Source organism: Ochotona curzoniae, unplaced genomic scaffold, assembly GCF_017591425.1.
Source record: "Ochotona curzoniae isolate NIBS_2020 unplaced genomic scaffold, NIBS_Ocur_1.0 contig_908, whole genome shotgun sequence".
NCBI lineage: Eukaryota > Metazoa > Chordata > Mammalia > Lagomorpha > Ochotonidae > Ochotona > Ochotona curzoniae.
Window position 1 is genome coordinate 11,976,350 of NW_024466607.1, and position 13,179 is coordinate 11,989,528.

Here is a 13,179-nt window from a genome sequence, read left to right on the forward strand (position 1 = left end):
AACCAGCTGGCCCCATCAGTCATAAGCCAATGACCCCAGGTATTCCATCTGTATAGGTTTTACCCATCATCTACCTGGCCCCCGGTTCTAGAGAGATGAAAAGCCAGTCAAGTCACAAAGCTTTCCAGGCTGCTCCACTGCTGTGGCATCTCAAGGCCCAAGGCTGTTCAGTGTCACATCCTTGAAGGTTCCATGTTTTCCTTCATGGTCAAAGCTAAACCTACACTACAAGTTCTACATATACAGTGGCAGAGAGAACAGTAAACACAAAAGAGAGTTACAAACCAAACTCGAGGAAGGCATAGGGCCTGGAGGCTAGGCCAATGCAGGTGCTGTCATAGGATGCTGTGAATTCCCACCACAGTGTCTCCAGGAAGCAAAAGGCCATGGCTGTAGGACACTGGCGCGAGCAGATAGCCATGCAGGCCACATCCCCGGAAGCTGAAAAACTGAAACAAAAGGGGGGCATCTGTATGACTAGCAAACAGAACCATGTACTCCCGTCCCACATCCAGACACACCCTGGCCTCCTCATGTCTGTCCCTGCGTGGTCTGACACAGCCCTTGGCTGCCTGTTGCATGGATGGTATCTCTTCAGCTAGCCCTACATCTGAGACTCTTTCTCACACGTCCCTTCAAAGGTCTAGCAGCTTTAGCCGCTGAAAGCGTGGGATCCCTCCTCCTCACGCACAAGGGAATCAGCCCCAGATTTCTCTGCATCTACTCAAGAAAGTGGTTTTCCTCTTTAATTGACATCAACAGATTTTCTAATGTTAAACCATCCTGGTATCCTGAAATAAACTTTGCTGGTTCTAAGCTGCTACAAATCCATATACTTACTACTGCTGGATCTATTTTGTTGATGTTCAATCTAGGACTTTTGCGTCCACACAAACTAAGAATGGCTTGTAATTTTCTGTTCCTCTATTGTCTTCACTTGGTTGCTATTTAGGTTATTCAGTTCTCTATCAGCTAAATGCAAGGTTCTTCATTGTTTTCTATTTCCTTCCAGACTGCCATACTGTTATTTCAAGTTTGGAGGTGAAGGGGGCTCTAGTTCCCCAGGCTGTGGTATCTACTAATTCCCACTTGAGTTTCTTCCTGTTTTGCTAAGTGTTCATGGCTGTGGGGCTTCTTTCGGTGGGAATTCTCTCTCTGGCAGCCTGGCTGGGGCACACCTCGTCCAGAGTGGCTCTGCACATGCTGTGGCCAGCTACTCTAGAAGCAGCATCAGCTTTGGACCATGACTGAGGTATCAGCTTGGGTCTGGGAATTCCTAGACCTCAGGGAACATAAGCTCCAAGGCCAACCTCGCAGCAGGCATGGAAGCAGAGTCTCAGGTTCCCAGGAAAGGTTTTATTTTTCCTTCCTATCCAGGGTCAAGGAGAAATAAGTTCTGGTGTATGAATGAGCAGACTGTCAATGACTTGTCTCCCTAGGGCTGTAGCTCAACAAGAATCTCCTTTATGTGGGGTCTCATCTGATACCCCATTCTACTGGGGGAACCTCGTGCATACTATAAAGCTCAAGATCCAAGTTCACCACCTCAACTACCCAGGAGCCTCAGGCAGCTCACTCACCTGCTACCTTGGTATTCTACCCTTCCTTCATCCAACACCTTGAGGTTTGTTTCTTCCAAGCTCAACTATTTACTAAAAATATTTTTTTTAATGCTTGCTATATTTCTAGGTGTTTTGGGCAGGGTACTGTTTTACCATCTTGTTGCAGCTGCAATTTTCTTTATACAAACTTTTCCAATTTAAAGAGAGGAGGAGTCCCCTCCACGTGGGAGGAATCTGTCAGAAGGCGCTACACCTCTCCAGCATGGAAGTGCTTCTATATGACAAAGGATCCTGGCTGTGCTCAATGTATGCCTCCAGCACCTGTGAATGTCATCTTATTGGGAACTAGGGTCTCCACAGTGTAACCAAGACAAAACAAAGTCCTGCATCGCCTGTGTGGACCTTTGCCTAATGCAAGAAGAGGGAAATTTGGACACAGAAGGGAAGAAAGTCATGTGATCACAGGGGCCAAGACTACACTGGAGCCTACACCAGCAGCCACCAGAAGGAAGCAGGGAGGGATGGAGAGGATTTTTCCTCACAGCTTGCAGGGGGTGGCCTGCTCTACTGGAACCAGTGTTAGGGTTTTTGGGCTTCAGAACTGTGACAGAACAGATTTCTGTTTTTGAAGTCCATCAGTGGTAATCCGTCATGACAGGCCTAGGAAATAAAACAATTCTCCAAATAAGAAGAGCTATAGTATAGTTCACCTGTAAGTAGAGAAAACTTCAGCTTCCTCTGCAAAAACAACAGTGGACAACTCCTTCCAAATATAAATGGGTGAAGCAGTTTTTATTGCTTTTTCCCAAGACTACAACATGACCCAAGATTTCATTTTGAAACTATAAGCTTCTTTTTTTGCTGTGAAAAAGAGCTTTTAATAGAGAAAATACTCCCTATCTGAGCTACAACATGGGTTAATTCATCACAGCATGGTGAGGAAGGGGCACGAGAGAAAGCGCTGCACAGGTGGACAGGTGTCCTGACACTTTGGCTCCTGGGTACCCTGAGCCCAGAGCACAGGCGCAGGTGCCAGCCAGCGGGCACAAACTGTGGGACACGACCCTTCCTCCTTCTCACCCGGCATATTACCTAGCCGGAGTCAGGCCTGGATGCTTCCTTTTGTTTTGTGATCCTGAGACTGGATTTCCCTGGAAGGATTCCAAGTGCAAATGTGCTGCTCCAGAAGAACAAAGGGGACTTAGTGAGTGAGGGTCCAGCTACCAGAAAGCACAGCTGCATGATCTGTCACAAGCTGTTCTGACATTTCAAAACCCATCTTGCTTCTGACCCCTTTACAGAACAGCTGCTTCTTCCTCCAAGCTCTAGAGGAAGAGATGAGCCCGTGCATGAGAAGACCCGGGTGGCACACAGCCTGCATGAAACCTGGGCCCTGCCAGTCACTAACCTATAACTCACTGCTCCTTTCACCCCAACGGCCGCCTCTATGAAACACATTTAAAGCTACTGCCTACCTCTTCCACAAGGAAAGCACAAGACCAGCGCTGACACACAGAAAGCACTCGAATGCGTGAGCTGTTAATATAATCATGAAATCCTACCGCCATGGGAACCTTTTCCCCATTGTATTGGGCTCTCATCTGTATTTCACAGCAGACCAAGTTCCTTATGACAGACTCACTCTCACTCATGTTTTGTGTCCCTGCTCTTGCCACAGAATGCAAATTACCAAGTATAAAAACTAAAAGTGAGAAAAACAAATAAAAAAGCAAATTACAACCATTCAGAAATGTTAAGAAAAATTGAAAATTAAAAACAGCAGCCAAGAGCTATAACAGAAGTCTTTCCTTATCTCCTTGGCTTTCTTACTCCCCTCCTTATCCATCTCCCAACATCTTCATCCGGCATCTCCTCCCACCTCATCTTTCTTTCTGCCCCACATCTAACTACAGGGGAAACAAATGGCATGAAACGCAGCTGACCCCAGGTCTTCCGGAGCTCAGGGTACCCCACCAAGAGAGATTAGGGGCTAGAGCTGCCATGCTGGAGGTTCTGGGGAAACCCACTGGATACATGCAACCCCAGATTACCACCTGACACTAGCAGTACTTGTCACATACACTTCGATTGTGAGGTGACATCCCCACAGCATCAGGGGTTCTGCTGCATTTAAAGGAACCCCAGTGTAGCTGACACTCTGCAAAGGTGAGCGTGTTGGCTTACTGTATCCTGAAGTCACAGCTTTCTGCAGAGCCTCGGCCTGGACACTGGGCCAGTCGCAGGGTTAACTTCTTGAGCCGCTTCCTGCACTCCACAAAATCCTGAGTGTGGTAGAAGTCAGTAGAGGCTGAGAGGGGCAGTCCATCCCTCACTCGTACCACGGTGGCAAAAAAGATCATGGACATGGTCCGCGGGAGGAGGCATGAGGACACCTGAGGAAAGGACGATTGCCTTGTTATTGAGGGCCAGGGGATGGCGCACAAGCATCCCACTCTACCCTAGGTTCTCTTACCCCCACCCCGCTCACGGCTGATGTAGTTTTTATTATTCTCTTCCCACCCTCAACTGCACTGCAGCTCCCGTCCCCCCCCCCCCACCACCTACCCCTTCTCCCTTCATGGTCTTCTCTCTTCTTCACTTACAACCCTCCTTTCTCTTCGCGCCCATGATTCTTCCCCTTCCCAGGACGAACTAAGCCAACTGGGATGAGGGAGAAAGGACGCAGGAGCAGATGGGCTTGGGAACGTTAGCAGGCAAAGCAGGCTGCGTGACCCACTGTCCCGAGAGGGCAGGAAACTCCTCTCCCTGAAGCTGCAAGAACTGGGGGCAGTGGCTCATCCATCCAGGCCCCAGGCAGCACAGATGCCACTTCCTCATGTGCAGGGAGGTGCTGGGGAAGAGTGGAGGACCCTGAGCCTGTGATTTAATCCTGGCAGCAAGGGAGACAGAAGGCAAAAAACACCACTGAGTGCATCCTCCTCGATGTCTGCAAATGCCTGACACAGAGCCATGCCTCAAGAGGATGACTGCGTCCCACAGATGGCTAGAGGAAGTCATTTAGCAGATTATAGTACAGGAAGACATTAAATATTTGGCCATGACATGTGAGCACCATTAGGAAACAAAAGGAAACACACCCAAGCCCTCCTGGTGCCTTTTGCAAATTAGAAAAAGTGCCCCTCAGGGTGGAACCAGGCCTGCTGCTTGTGGAGCCTGGCTGGGCTGCAGGCTCCCTTCAGTTCCACGTGCCTATACACGGCATGTGCCTGTACAAGCCGCCCACACCGCCATGTGTGGCAGCCCTCAACTTGGGATGGGACGAGTGTGGTGGCCATTACAGCTTTTGTGGGTCTTTCCGAGCAGCCACACATCTGGCTGTCAGGTGCCCTGCTTGACAGGATGCTCAGAGGAACACCAGAGGCGTGTCTTCCAAAGAATGCCAGCAATGTAAGCTGGCTCCACCTTGCAGCTCTACATCTGTTCTGCAGGAAACCCTCAGGACACAGGCCTCTGGGCCTCCACGCACGCTGTACCTGCCTGCACAGTCACTTGTTGATGTCCCCTCGTCCAAATCCAAGGCAAGGACTGACTCAGAGCCACCTTCTTCCCAAACTTGCCTTGGTAGCAGCACTTTCCCTCTCTTAAGACTTAAAAAAACTGAAAGGCAGAATTACACAAAGGAGGACAGAGATATATCTTCCATCTATTAGTTCACTTTCCAAATGACAGCAATGGCCAGGGCTTGGCCAGACTAAAGCTAAGGGTTTCTTCTGGGTCTCCCATGTGGGTGCCAGAGTTCAAGCACCTGGGCCATCCTCCCCTGCTTTCCCAAGGACATTTGCAGGGAGCCGAGTTAGAAGTGTGGTAGCTGGGACTCGAACCAGCACCCATACAGGATGCAGAAGAAGGCTTAACGTACTGTGCTACAACAATGGCCTCTTTCCCTGAAGAACATATCTTTGTCCCCTTACTGGTTTAGCATTTCTACTACCCGAGTGTAAGAACAAAGACCACATCTGTTATGGAAAAACAATGATTCTCACTGTACACATTCAGGAACTGCAGGAATGCACAGGCCCTCTGTCCCCCTTTCTACACTTTCCACTTGCATGGGGGAAATGAGAAACCCTGCAAGGCTCTAGGAAACTGCACCCACATACATGCAGCGCTGGCAGGGCCAGGCCAGCAGCCCAAAGGCACCCTGGGCTCCACACCCACCTTGAGCACCAGGTTACTCACATTCACCCTTTATTCTCTGGGGAATGTCTGACACAGTTAATTTAAAAACATTTCTTATATTAAAAAAAAAAGTTACAGGGCCGTTATATAGACAGGGATTTATAGATATAAGACTAAGTTGAGACCAGAGCTTAGGGGCTAAGTGGTAACTCCCATGAAAGCTCTAGGCCACGACACACAAAGACACAGAGGGGACGAGGCTGGCGTGAACTCCAGCAGTCAACCCTACCCAGGCCCTGCAGAGCGCAGGCGTCACACTCACACCAGACACTGCTCTTGACTGATAAGAAAAACAGTGGTGACATTCCCAAGGCATGGTCAGTGTGCCAGCCAATTCCACCGCTCCTGGCTCTCTATCCTGTTTATTCCCAATAATTAAACCTGCTTTCCCGCAAACATTCGCATGGAAGAGAAGCACAAACATGTCCTGTTTTTTGGTTCTATTAAGTTACCAGTGCTGCAAACTTATGAAATTTACAAACATTTTCTATGAAATGTTTAAAAATACATGCACATGCTTAGAGGAAGGCAATGTTGTGCGATTACTGTCAGCAGCATCTGTGCCGGCATGCAGGTGTGTGACCGTCCAGGACAGTGGTGGCCTGGGGGACTGCAGGCCTGGATCTGTCTCCCTGGCTCAGCTCTTGATTCTGGATTCCCACTAACGCACAACCCAGGCAGCAGCAGGAGACCTGAGTTGAATTCTCGGTTTTGGCCTGTCCTAATTCCAGCAGTCTCAAATATTTAGATAAGGAACTAGTCGATGGGGATCTCTGTCCATCTCTCTGCCTCTCAAAGAAGTTAAATCAATCAATCCTTTTTAAACATTTAGAATTAAAAACAATCCAATGGGTCAGTATTGTGATGGAGCAAATTAAGCAGCTATTTGTGATTCTGGTATTCCATATCAGAGTGGTAGGTCGAGTTCCAACTGCTCTGTTTCCAATCCAGCTTCCTGCTAACGCACAAGGAAGACAGCGATGCCTGCGCGTGAGGGAGATCAGGACGGAGTTCCCGCCTTTGGAGTCAGACTGGCCCAGATCTAGCAGTTGGAGGCTGTTTACATAGTGAATCCTGCAGATGGAAGATCAATCTCTCTCTGTGTCACTCTCAAAGTAATAAATCTTTAAAACAACAATAACTGATAAACTGGACAGTGAAATGGAAGGGAAAGGAGAAGGACAGAACAGCCAGAACACTCTAAGGGTGGAATCACATTGAAAAATGTCACACAGGACCTCAGCAAGCTGCCATTCATATCCTCGGAGTCCTGTAGGACAGAAAGGGAGTGTGGCTGGAAAAGTATTCAAAGATATAAGGCTTAAATAATTCTCAAATTCGGTGAGAGGCAGAAGCCTATAGATTCAAGACTCAACAAACCCCAAAAGGATAAACTCAAAGAAACCCACGCCAGCATAGCCAAACTCAGAAAAACTGAAAGGGAAAAAATCTCGAAGCTAGTAAGACCAAAACAATACCTAAAATTCATGCGGAGGGAAGCAATTCAAATGTCAGAATAGTTCTCATAAAAACCACAAAAACTAAAAGGAAGTCACAGTCAGTGGTGAAAGAACTGCCAATCCAGAACTCTGCAGGCGCAAGGGGACGAGGCCCACATGGAGAACACTGAACGGCCGTGTCACCAGCACACTCGCTCTTAAAGAACCTGGGAACACCAAGAGGGAAGAAAACAACAGAAGAGTGAAAAGATGACAACAGAAAATAGATGACTCTTCTCATGAGTTTCCTAGTTTACATTTGATGATGGAAGCAATCATTTTAATATGCATGATACGGTTCTCTCAATGGGAGTAAACACTCCTACCCATTAATGGGGGAGGGCAGAAAGATGTGAAAGAAGGTCTAGTTTCTACATTTCCCTTGAAATGCAGGGCAGCGTGTTGTGGGAAAAAACAGCTGCAGGTCCAAAATGAGCCCACATAATCCTCAGGTCCTGGCATCTTGCTCGGCCCAGCCCTGGACACTGTGTGCACCAAGGAAGAAACCCACAGAAGAGAGTTCAAAACAGGAAACAGCCAGATTGTTCCACAGCGAATGATCAACCAAGTCACAGTATCCTCATCGCACAGGGTACTACACAACGAAAAAGCAATGAACTACCAACACACAACTAGTTGGACAAACCTCGAGCGTCTGCTGCTGCTTTTAAGAAGCCAGGTTTTATAAGGTTATATTCTACTTGAATCCTTTCAAGTAACAACCTTGAAATGAGCAAAAAACACAGATAGATGATGTGTGGCATAGGGGGCAGGAAGGATGCAAGTATGACCACAAAGCACAGTAAAGGGACATTTTTGTGCTGATGGAATAAATCTGTGTCTGGATTGTGCTGAATCAGCACCGGCCCAGTCCTGTATGCACACTTTATAACAATGTCCATGTCTTGAATTTGACATTGGACCAGCTATCAAAGATTTATTGGGCGGGGAAAGCAAGTGACAAGTACTCAGGACCACCCTGTGCTATCTTTTGCAACTTCCTGTGCCTTTCATGATTTTAAAACACAAGTTGAGTAAAGAAAAGAGAATTAGCTCAAGGTCCTCAGGTTTCACAGTTATTACGCTCTTACTTCTTTTTTATGACTAAATGGCATTTTAAAACATCTCTACCAGAACAATAATCTTATCTGCTAATTAGCTGCAGTTGCAATGATTTATACACAAATGCTGAAGGGCATGTTTTATACTGAACAGCTCGGTAACTACTTGACATTTCCAAACTGGAAAAAATTACAATCTGAGGCTCATTAAAATCTAGCATATATTATTCATGCACAATTAGTTTTCCATTTGAAAAAGGAAAGCTGTGGTGTGAATCTGGAAAATCATGCCACAATTTGCAGAAGAAAATTAGTACTAATCCCCAAGCATAAAAGCACTTCAGACTGCTCCCCGTGAGCACACTGTACAGCTTTCTTGTCTTACAGGCAACGGAACTGGGGCCTGGTACCACACACCTACTAGCACATGCTAGAAAAGCCCTTCAAAAAAAATCTGCTAAGCAGGTAAACGAATGACCTAAGAAATACCTTATATTTGCACACTGAAACAATAAACATGGCTTTGTAGATTCTGTGCGATAATTCTGATTCATACATTGGACATTTTCCCACAAAGTGTTATTGAGATGGAACTAAGTCCAACCTAACACAGTAATCAAATGCACAAGATCCTTGTTTTTAACATTTTTCAATCTGTCTTCCCATTTTATAAATCCTTCTCCTCTCATCTGTTCACACACACTGCCTGCTCATAGCTTGACCCTATTCTACCCTCAAAGACTGTCCACGCTAGAGGTCACCCTTGTTCACAGGATTTTCTCCCTCTTTCAGCCAACCCAGCTCTTCACCTCAGGAGGTAAGAGAGACGGAGAGGACCAAGCTTGGCAAAGGAAGAATTCAAACTAGCAGAACAAGTTTCATTCAACCCCAAGTGTTCCCTGAAAGGCACCCTGCTCCCTCCTCCAATGCACGTAGCAGTCACACCACCCTAACTGCATCTGCCTTCTGCCCCGGGGCTCAGGGACTCAGCAGCTGATCTGGAGATTCTCAGGCTGCTAGTGAGGGAGGTCATTTGTTAGGAGTCAGAAAAGTGGGGACCTGAACTAACAGTAGTCAGCCCCGCATATCCTGGGGTTCTACAACTGAGGATTCAACCAGTCACAAATCAAAAACATTTAAAAAAACAGATTGCATTGACATGGAACAGATGGTTTACGTTCTCCTTGTCATATACCAACTGATGCAGCAGGCGCACTGAGCTAGCTGTATCATAAGTCATCTAGAGCTAGCTGACTGAAAGTCCATGGGTTTTGCATTTTCCATGACAGACTTCAGTACTGTGGACTCTGGTTATCACAGGGGTCCTGAAACCAACTCCAGGGATACTAAGACAGGACAGTGCATGCGGCCACTAACCTAGGACCTTCTGTGGCACTCATGTTTGTACTGAATGCTCTTACCCCTAACATAGGCCCTATTTTGCACTGGGCAGGTGGGAAAGGCTCAACAGATGTTAGCTAGATTCAAGCCCAAACTTCCTCATTTGAAATAAGTCAAAAAGCCCACGGTCTTCCCACCACATCCTGCTTCTCTAAAACCAACCTTCAAGCTGACCACTACTCTACTGCTGCAAAAGGGTTCTTTTGCAGAGCTGAAACAGAGCAGTCCTGTGGGTTGGTTCATTGGCCAAATGTCCCCATCAAATCCTGGGCGGAAATTGGGAACTCAATCCAGGTCTTTCACGTGAGTAGCAGGAACTCACTTGGGGGTGGGGTGGGGGGTGGCATTACTGCCTCCTGTCTCCACTCCCAGGTTCTCATCAACAAGAAGCTGGAATCCAAAGTCCCGAGGCAGATACGGAACATATTGGGAACAATATGGGGCCATGCATCTACGCCTAAAACAAATTTCTGGAACACTAACAAACTAACCAGGGACCTGTTGGTTAAGATCACACCTGCTGTTAGAAAAGTTGGTCCCACAAAACACAGGACCTGGTAAGCCTGGTCTCACAAACAGCGTACTCTGCCGCGAGCTCGGCTAGCAGACACTCGGGCGACAACGGTCCCCTCTCATCTCGGACACTCCCCGTCTCCTCCCACTGTCCCAGCTGTCCGCCGAGGAGGGGGTCCTTGCCTCGGGCCGCGCGGGGCGTAGTCTCAGGGAGCCGCCGGGAGGGACAGCGGGGGAAGGTGGACAGACTCCTGGAAGCCAGCCGGAGCCCAGTGGTGGGTCTAGGCCGGGACGAGGAGGGCGGGGCGGCCCGGGGCCGCCTCCACTTCCAGGCCCGCCCTGCGCCACACCCGGTCCCGGCTGCTCTAGGCTAACGGCCCGCCTCACCCTCCTCCTCCTCCTCCGCCCGTCAGCCCCTCACCTCGCCGGGACGGCGGCCTCGGGGGAGTCGGCGACCGCCACCCGCCGCCTCCTAGGCCACCTCAGCCCCACCGGGCCGGGTTGGCTCGCGACAGCGGGGGGCGCGACAGCGGGGAGGCGGCGCTGCGCGTGCGCGAGCCTCGCCCCTCCCACCGCATTCGCGGCTGCTAGGCGACACGCGCACCCAAACCGACCAATCCCAGCCGGCCTGCACAGCCCGGTCCCGGCGCGGCCGCAAATGAAGCAGTTCTTAAAGGGGCGACACCACGATAGAGGGGCGTGACCGGGGTGCGCGCTTCCCCGGGGTCCTCCCGCCTCCAGATTCTTCCCCCACTGTTATGTGAAGTCCGCATCTGTAATCCTCACCTCCCGGAGGTTCGAGAAGGTCGGTACCTGCCGGGGCAGCGAGCAGCAGCACGCACACCTGGAGGCGTGGCGACCCGAGGAACTCGGCCAGCTGCCAACCTGGATGAGGTGCCAAAGTCCGGCCCTGAGGGGACACGCCCCAGGCCGAGGGCTGGCTGGAGGGAGTTTGGGTAATTCATTGCAAAGTTTCCTGTCGGGTATGCACCTGTTGGATGGGCAGGGTCCGGGGCGCGGCAAGAATTCTTCTAGACGAACCGCTCATAAGAGGGCAGAGTGCAGGTACACGTCAAACACGGGTAGACACAAAATGCTCCTCAGAGCGGAGCAGGGCTTTCGGTCAGGACTTGTATGGTCCCAGGAGACTTCCCTGAAGGATGCGACAGTGACCAGGAGACAGCTAAGCAGGGGCAAAGAAGTGTGTTTTAGAGAGATCATCTTGTGCGAGGAATCCAGTGTGGGAGGCAGGAGAGACTCCACTGAGGGGTAGAATGCACGGCGATGTCGGTTACCCAATGAGATCAATGTACTCTGACCTGAATACTTAAAAAAAAAAAAAATCAGCCGCCAGCCATGATAACCTAATGGCTAAAGTCTTCGCCTTGCCCGTGCCGGGTTCCCATATGGGCACCGATTTGTATCTTGACTGCTCCACTTCCCTTCCAGCTCCTGGCTTCAGATCAGCTCAGCTCCAGCCGTTGAGACAACTTGGGGAATCAACAAGCGGATGGAAGATCTTTCTCTCTCTTCTTCTTTCTGTAAATCTGACTTTCCAATAAAAATAGTTAAATCTTTGGGCCTGGTGCAGTAGCCTAGTGGCTAAAGTCCTCACCTTGAACACACCAGGATCCCATATGGGCACTGGTTGTAATCCTGGCAACCCTACTTCCTATCCAGCTCCTTGCCTGTGGCCTGGGAAAGAAGTTGAGGAAGGCCCCAAAGCCTTGGGACCCTGTACTCACATGGGAGACCCAGAAGAGGCTCCTGGCTTCTGGCTTTGGATTGGCTCAGCTCCAGCCATTGAGGCCGCATGGGGAGTGAATCATCGGACGGAGGATCTTCCTCTCTCTCTCCTCTCTATATATCTGCCTTTCCAATTAAAAAAAAGAAGAAGAAGAAGAAGAAAGCTTTAAAAAAATAAATAAATCTTTTTTAAAGAGGAGTAAAATGGTAAAACTTATGTTCTGTGTATTTTACCACAAAAAAAAAAAAAAGGAACTCAGACATTAGACACCAAAGTGATTGTGTGACAGCCACTAAAGAGAATAGCTGGGGGCAGATCTGATAGGGCCATAGTGGAAGATCAGGACAATGAAAAATCTGACACAATTTGCATGTTGTCAAGATCGTGCTCATTGATAAAATTAGCCAAAGGGGAAGACTCTAAGAAGCCGTGGTGGCCTTGCTGAGGAGCCATGGGAGAGGGTAGAACTGGAGTAGGACTGGCTAACGGCAAAGAGGAAGAAGACTGGGTGGGTAGACTGCAGGGAACTGCAGGAACAAAAGCAATGGGAGCTGGCAATGAAGTCTCTTCAAGGACATGTGACAGTCTGGCCTTGGATGAACGGATGGCGATGGAGGAATTCAAGGAAATCCTGGAAGAGGATCTGCTCTCTGAGAGGGAAGATTGGCTACTAGCTCCATCTTAGACATTAGCTACCATGATGGCTATTGCTGGGTGGACTGAGGGCTAGCCCAGGAGATGGTAAAGCGCTCTGTCTGGATCCATCTGCAGCTCCGCCCTCCCCTGACGTGGGCAGCACTGCCCAGTCAGCCGAGGGCCCAGACGAACTAAAATGTGAATTCTCTGCCTTCTACACCCAGGACACCATTGCCCTGCTGTTAGTCAGAACTCCAGGTTCCGGCACTGGACTGTCCACCATTGTCCATATCTGCAATGACAGGATACACTTAAACAGCAGAATGATGGACTTACGACTGCTTATGAAGGACTATACTACTATAATAATATGGGGGAAATCAGTGGCGGAGGAGGGTAAGGGAAATCCCACAGCCTATGGAATTTTATGATTAAAAAAATAAGTAAAAAAATAACTCCAGGTTCTCATCTTTGGACTTGTACCAGCAACCCCCAAGGTCTCCAGCCCTCAGCTCCCTCAGCTCTGAGACCTCATCCAAGTCAGGGTGGACCAATCAGAG

At 49.0% G+C, this 13,179-nt stretch overlaps 1 protein-coding gene across 3 annotated transcripts in view; it reads right to left on the minus strand.

Annotated features, from left to right (window-relative positions):
• Positions 1–13,179, minus strand: part of SEC22C (SEC22 homolog C, vesicle trafficking protein) — a 33,959-nt gene that overhangs the window by 13,470 nt on the left and 7,310 nt on the right. The window contains exons 1-3 of one of the 3 annotated variants that reach the window (XM_040994307.1): positions 10,658–10,761; positions 3,747–3,955; positions 286–449 (exon numbers count right to left, since the gene is read on the minus strand). In XM_040994307.1, the coding sequence (XP_040850241.1) occupies positions 286–449; positions 3,747–3,928 (346 nt within the window). In that variant the 5' untranslated portion in view covers positions 3,929–3,955; positions 10,658–10,761. Of the gene's footprint in view, positions 1–285; positions 450–3,746; positions 3,956–9,885; positions 10,630–10,657; positions 10,762–13,179 lie in introns of those variants that run through there. The other 2 variants (XM_040994306.1, XM_040994305.1) reach the window with 2 other exon arrangements.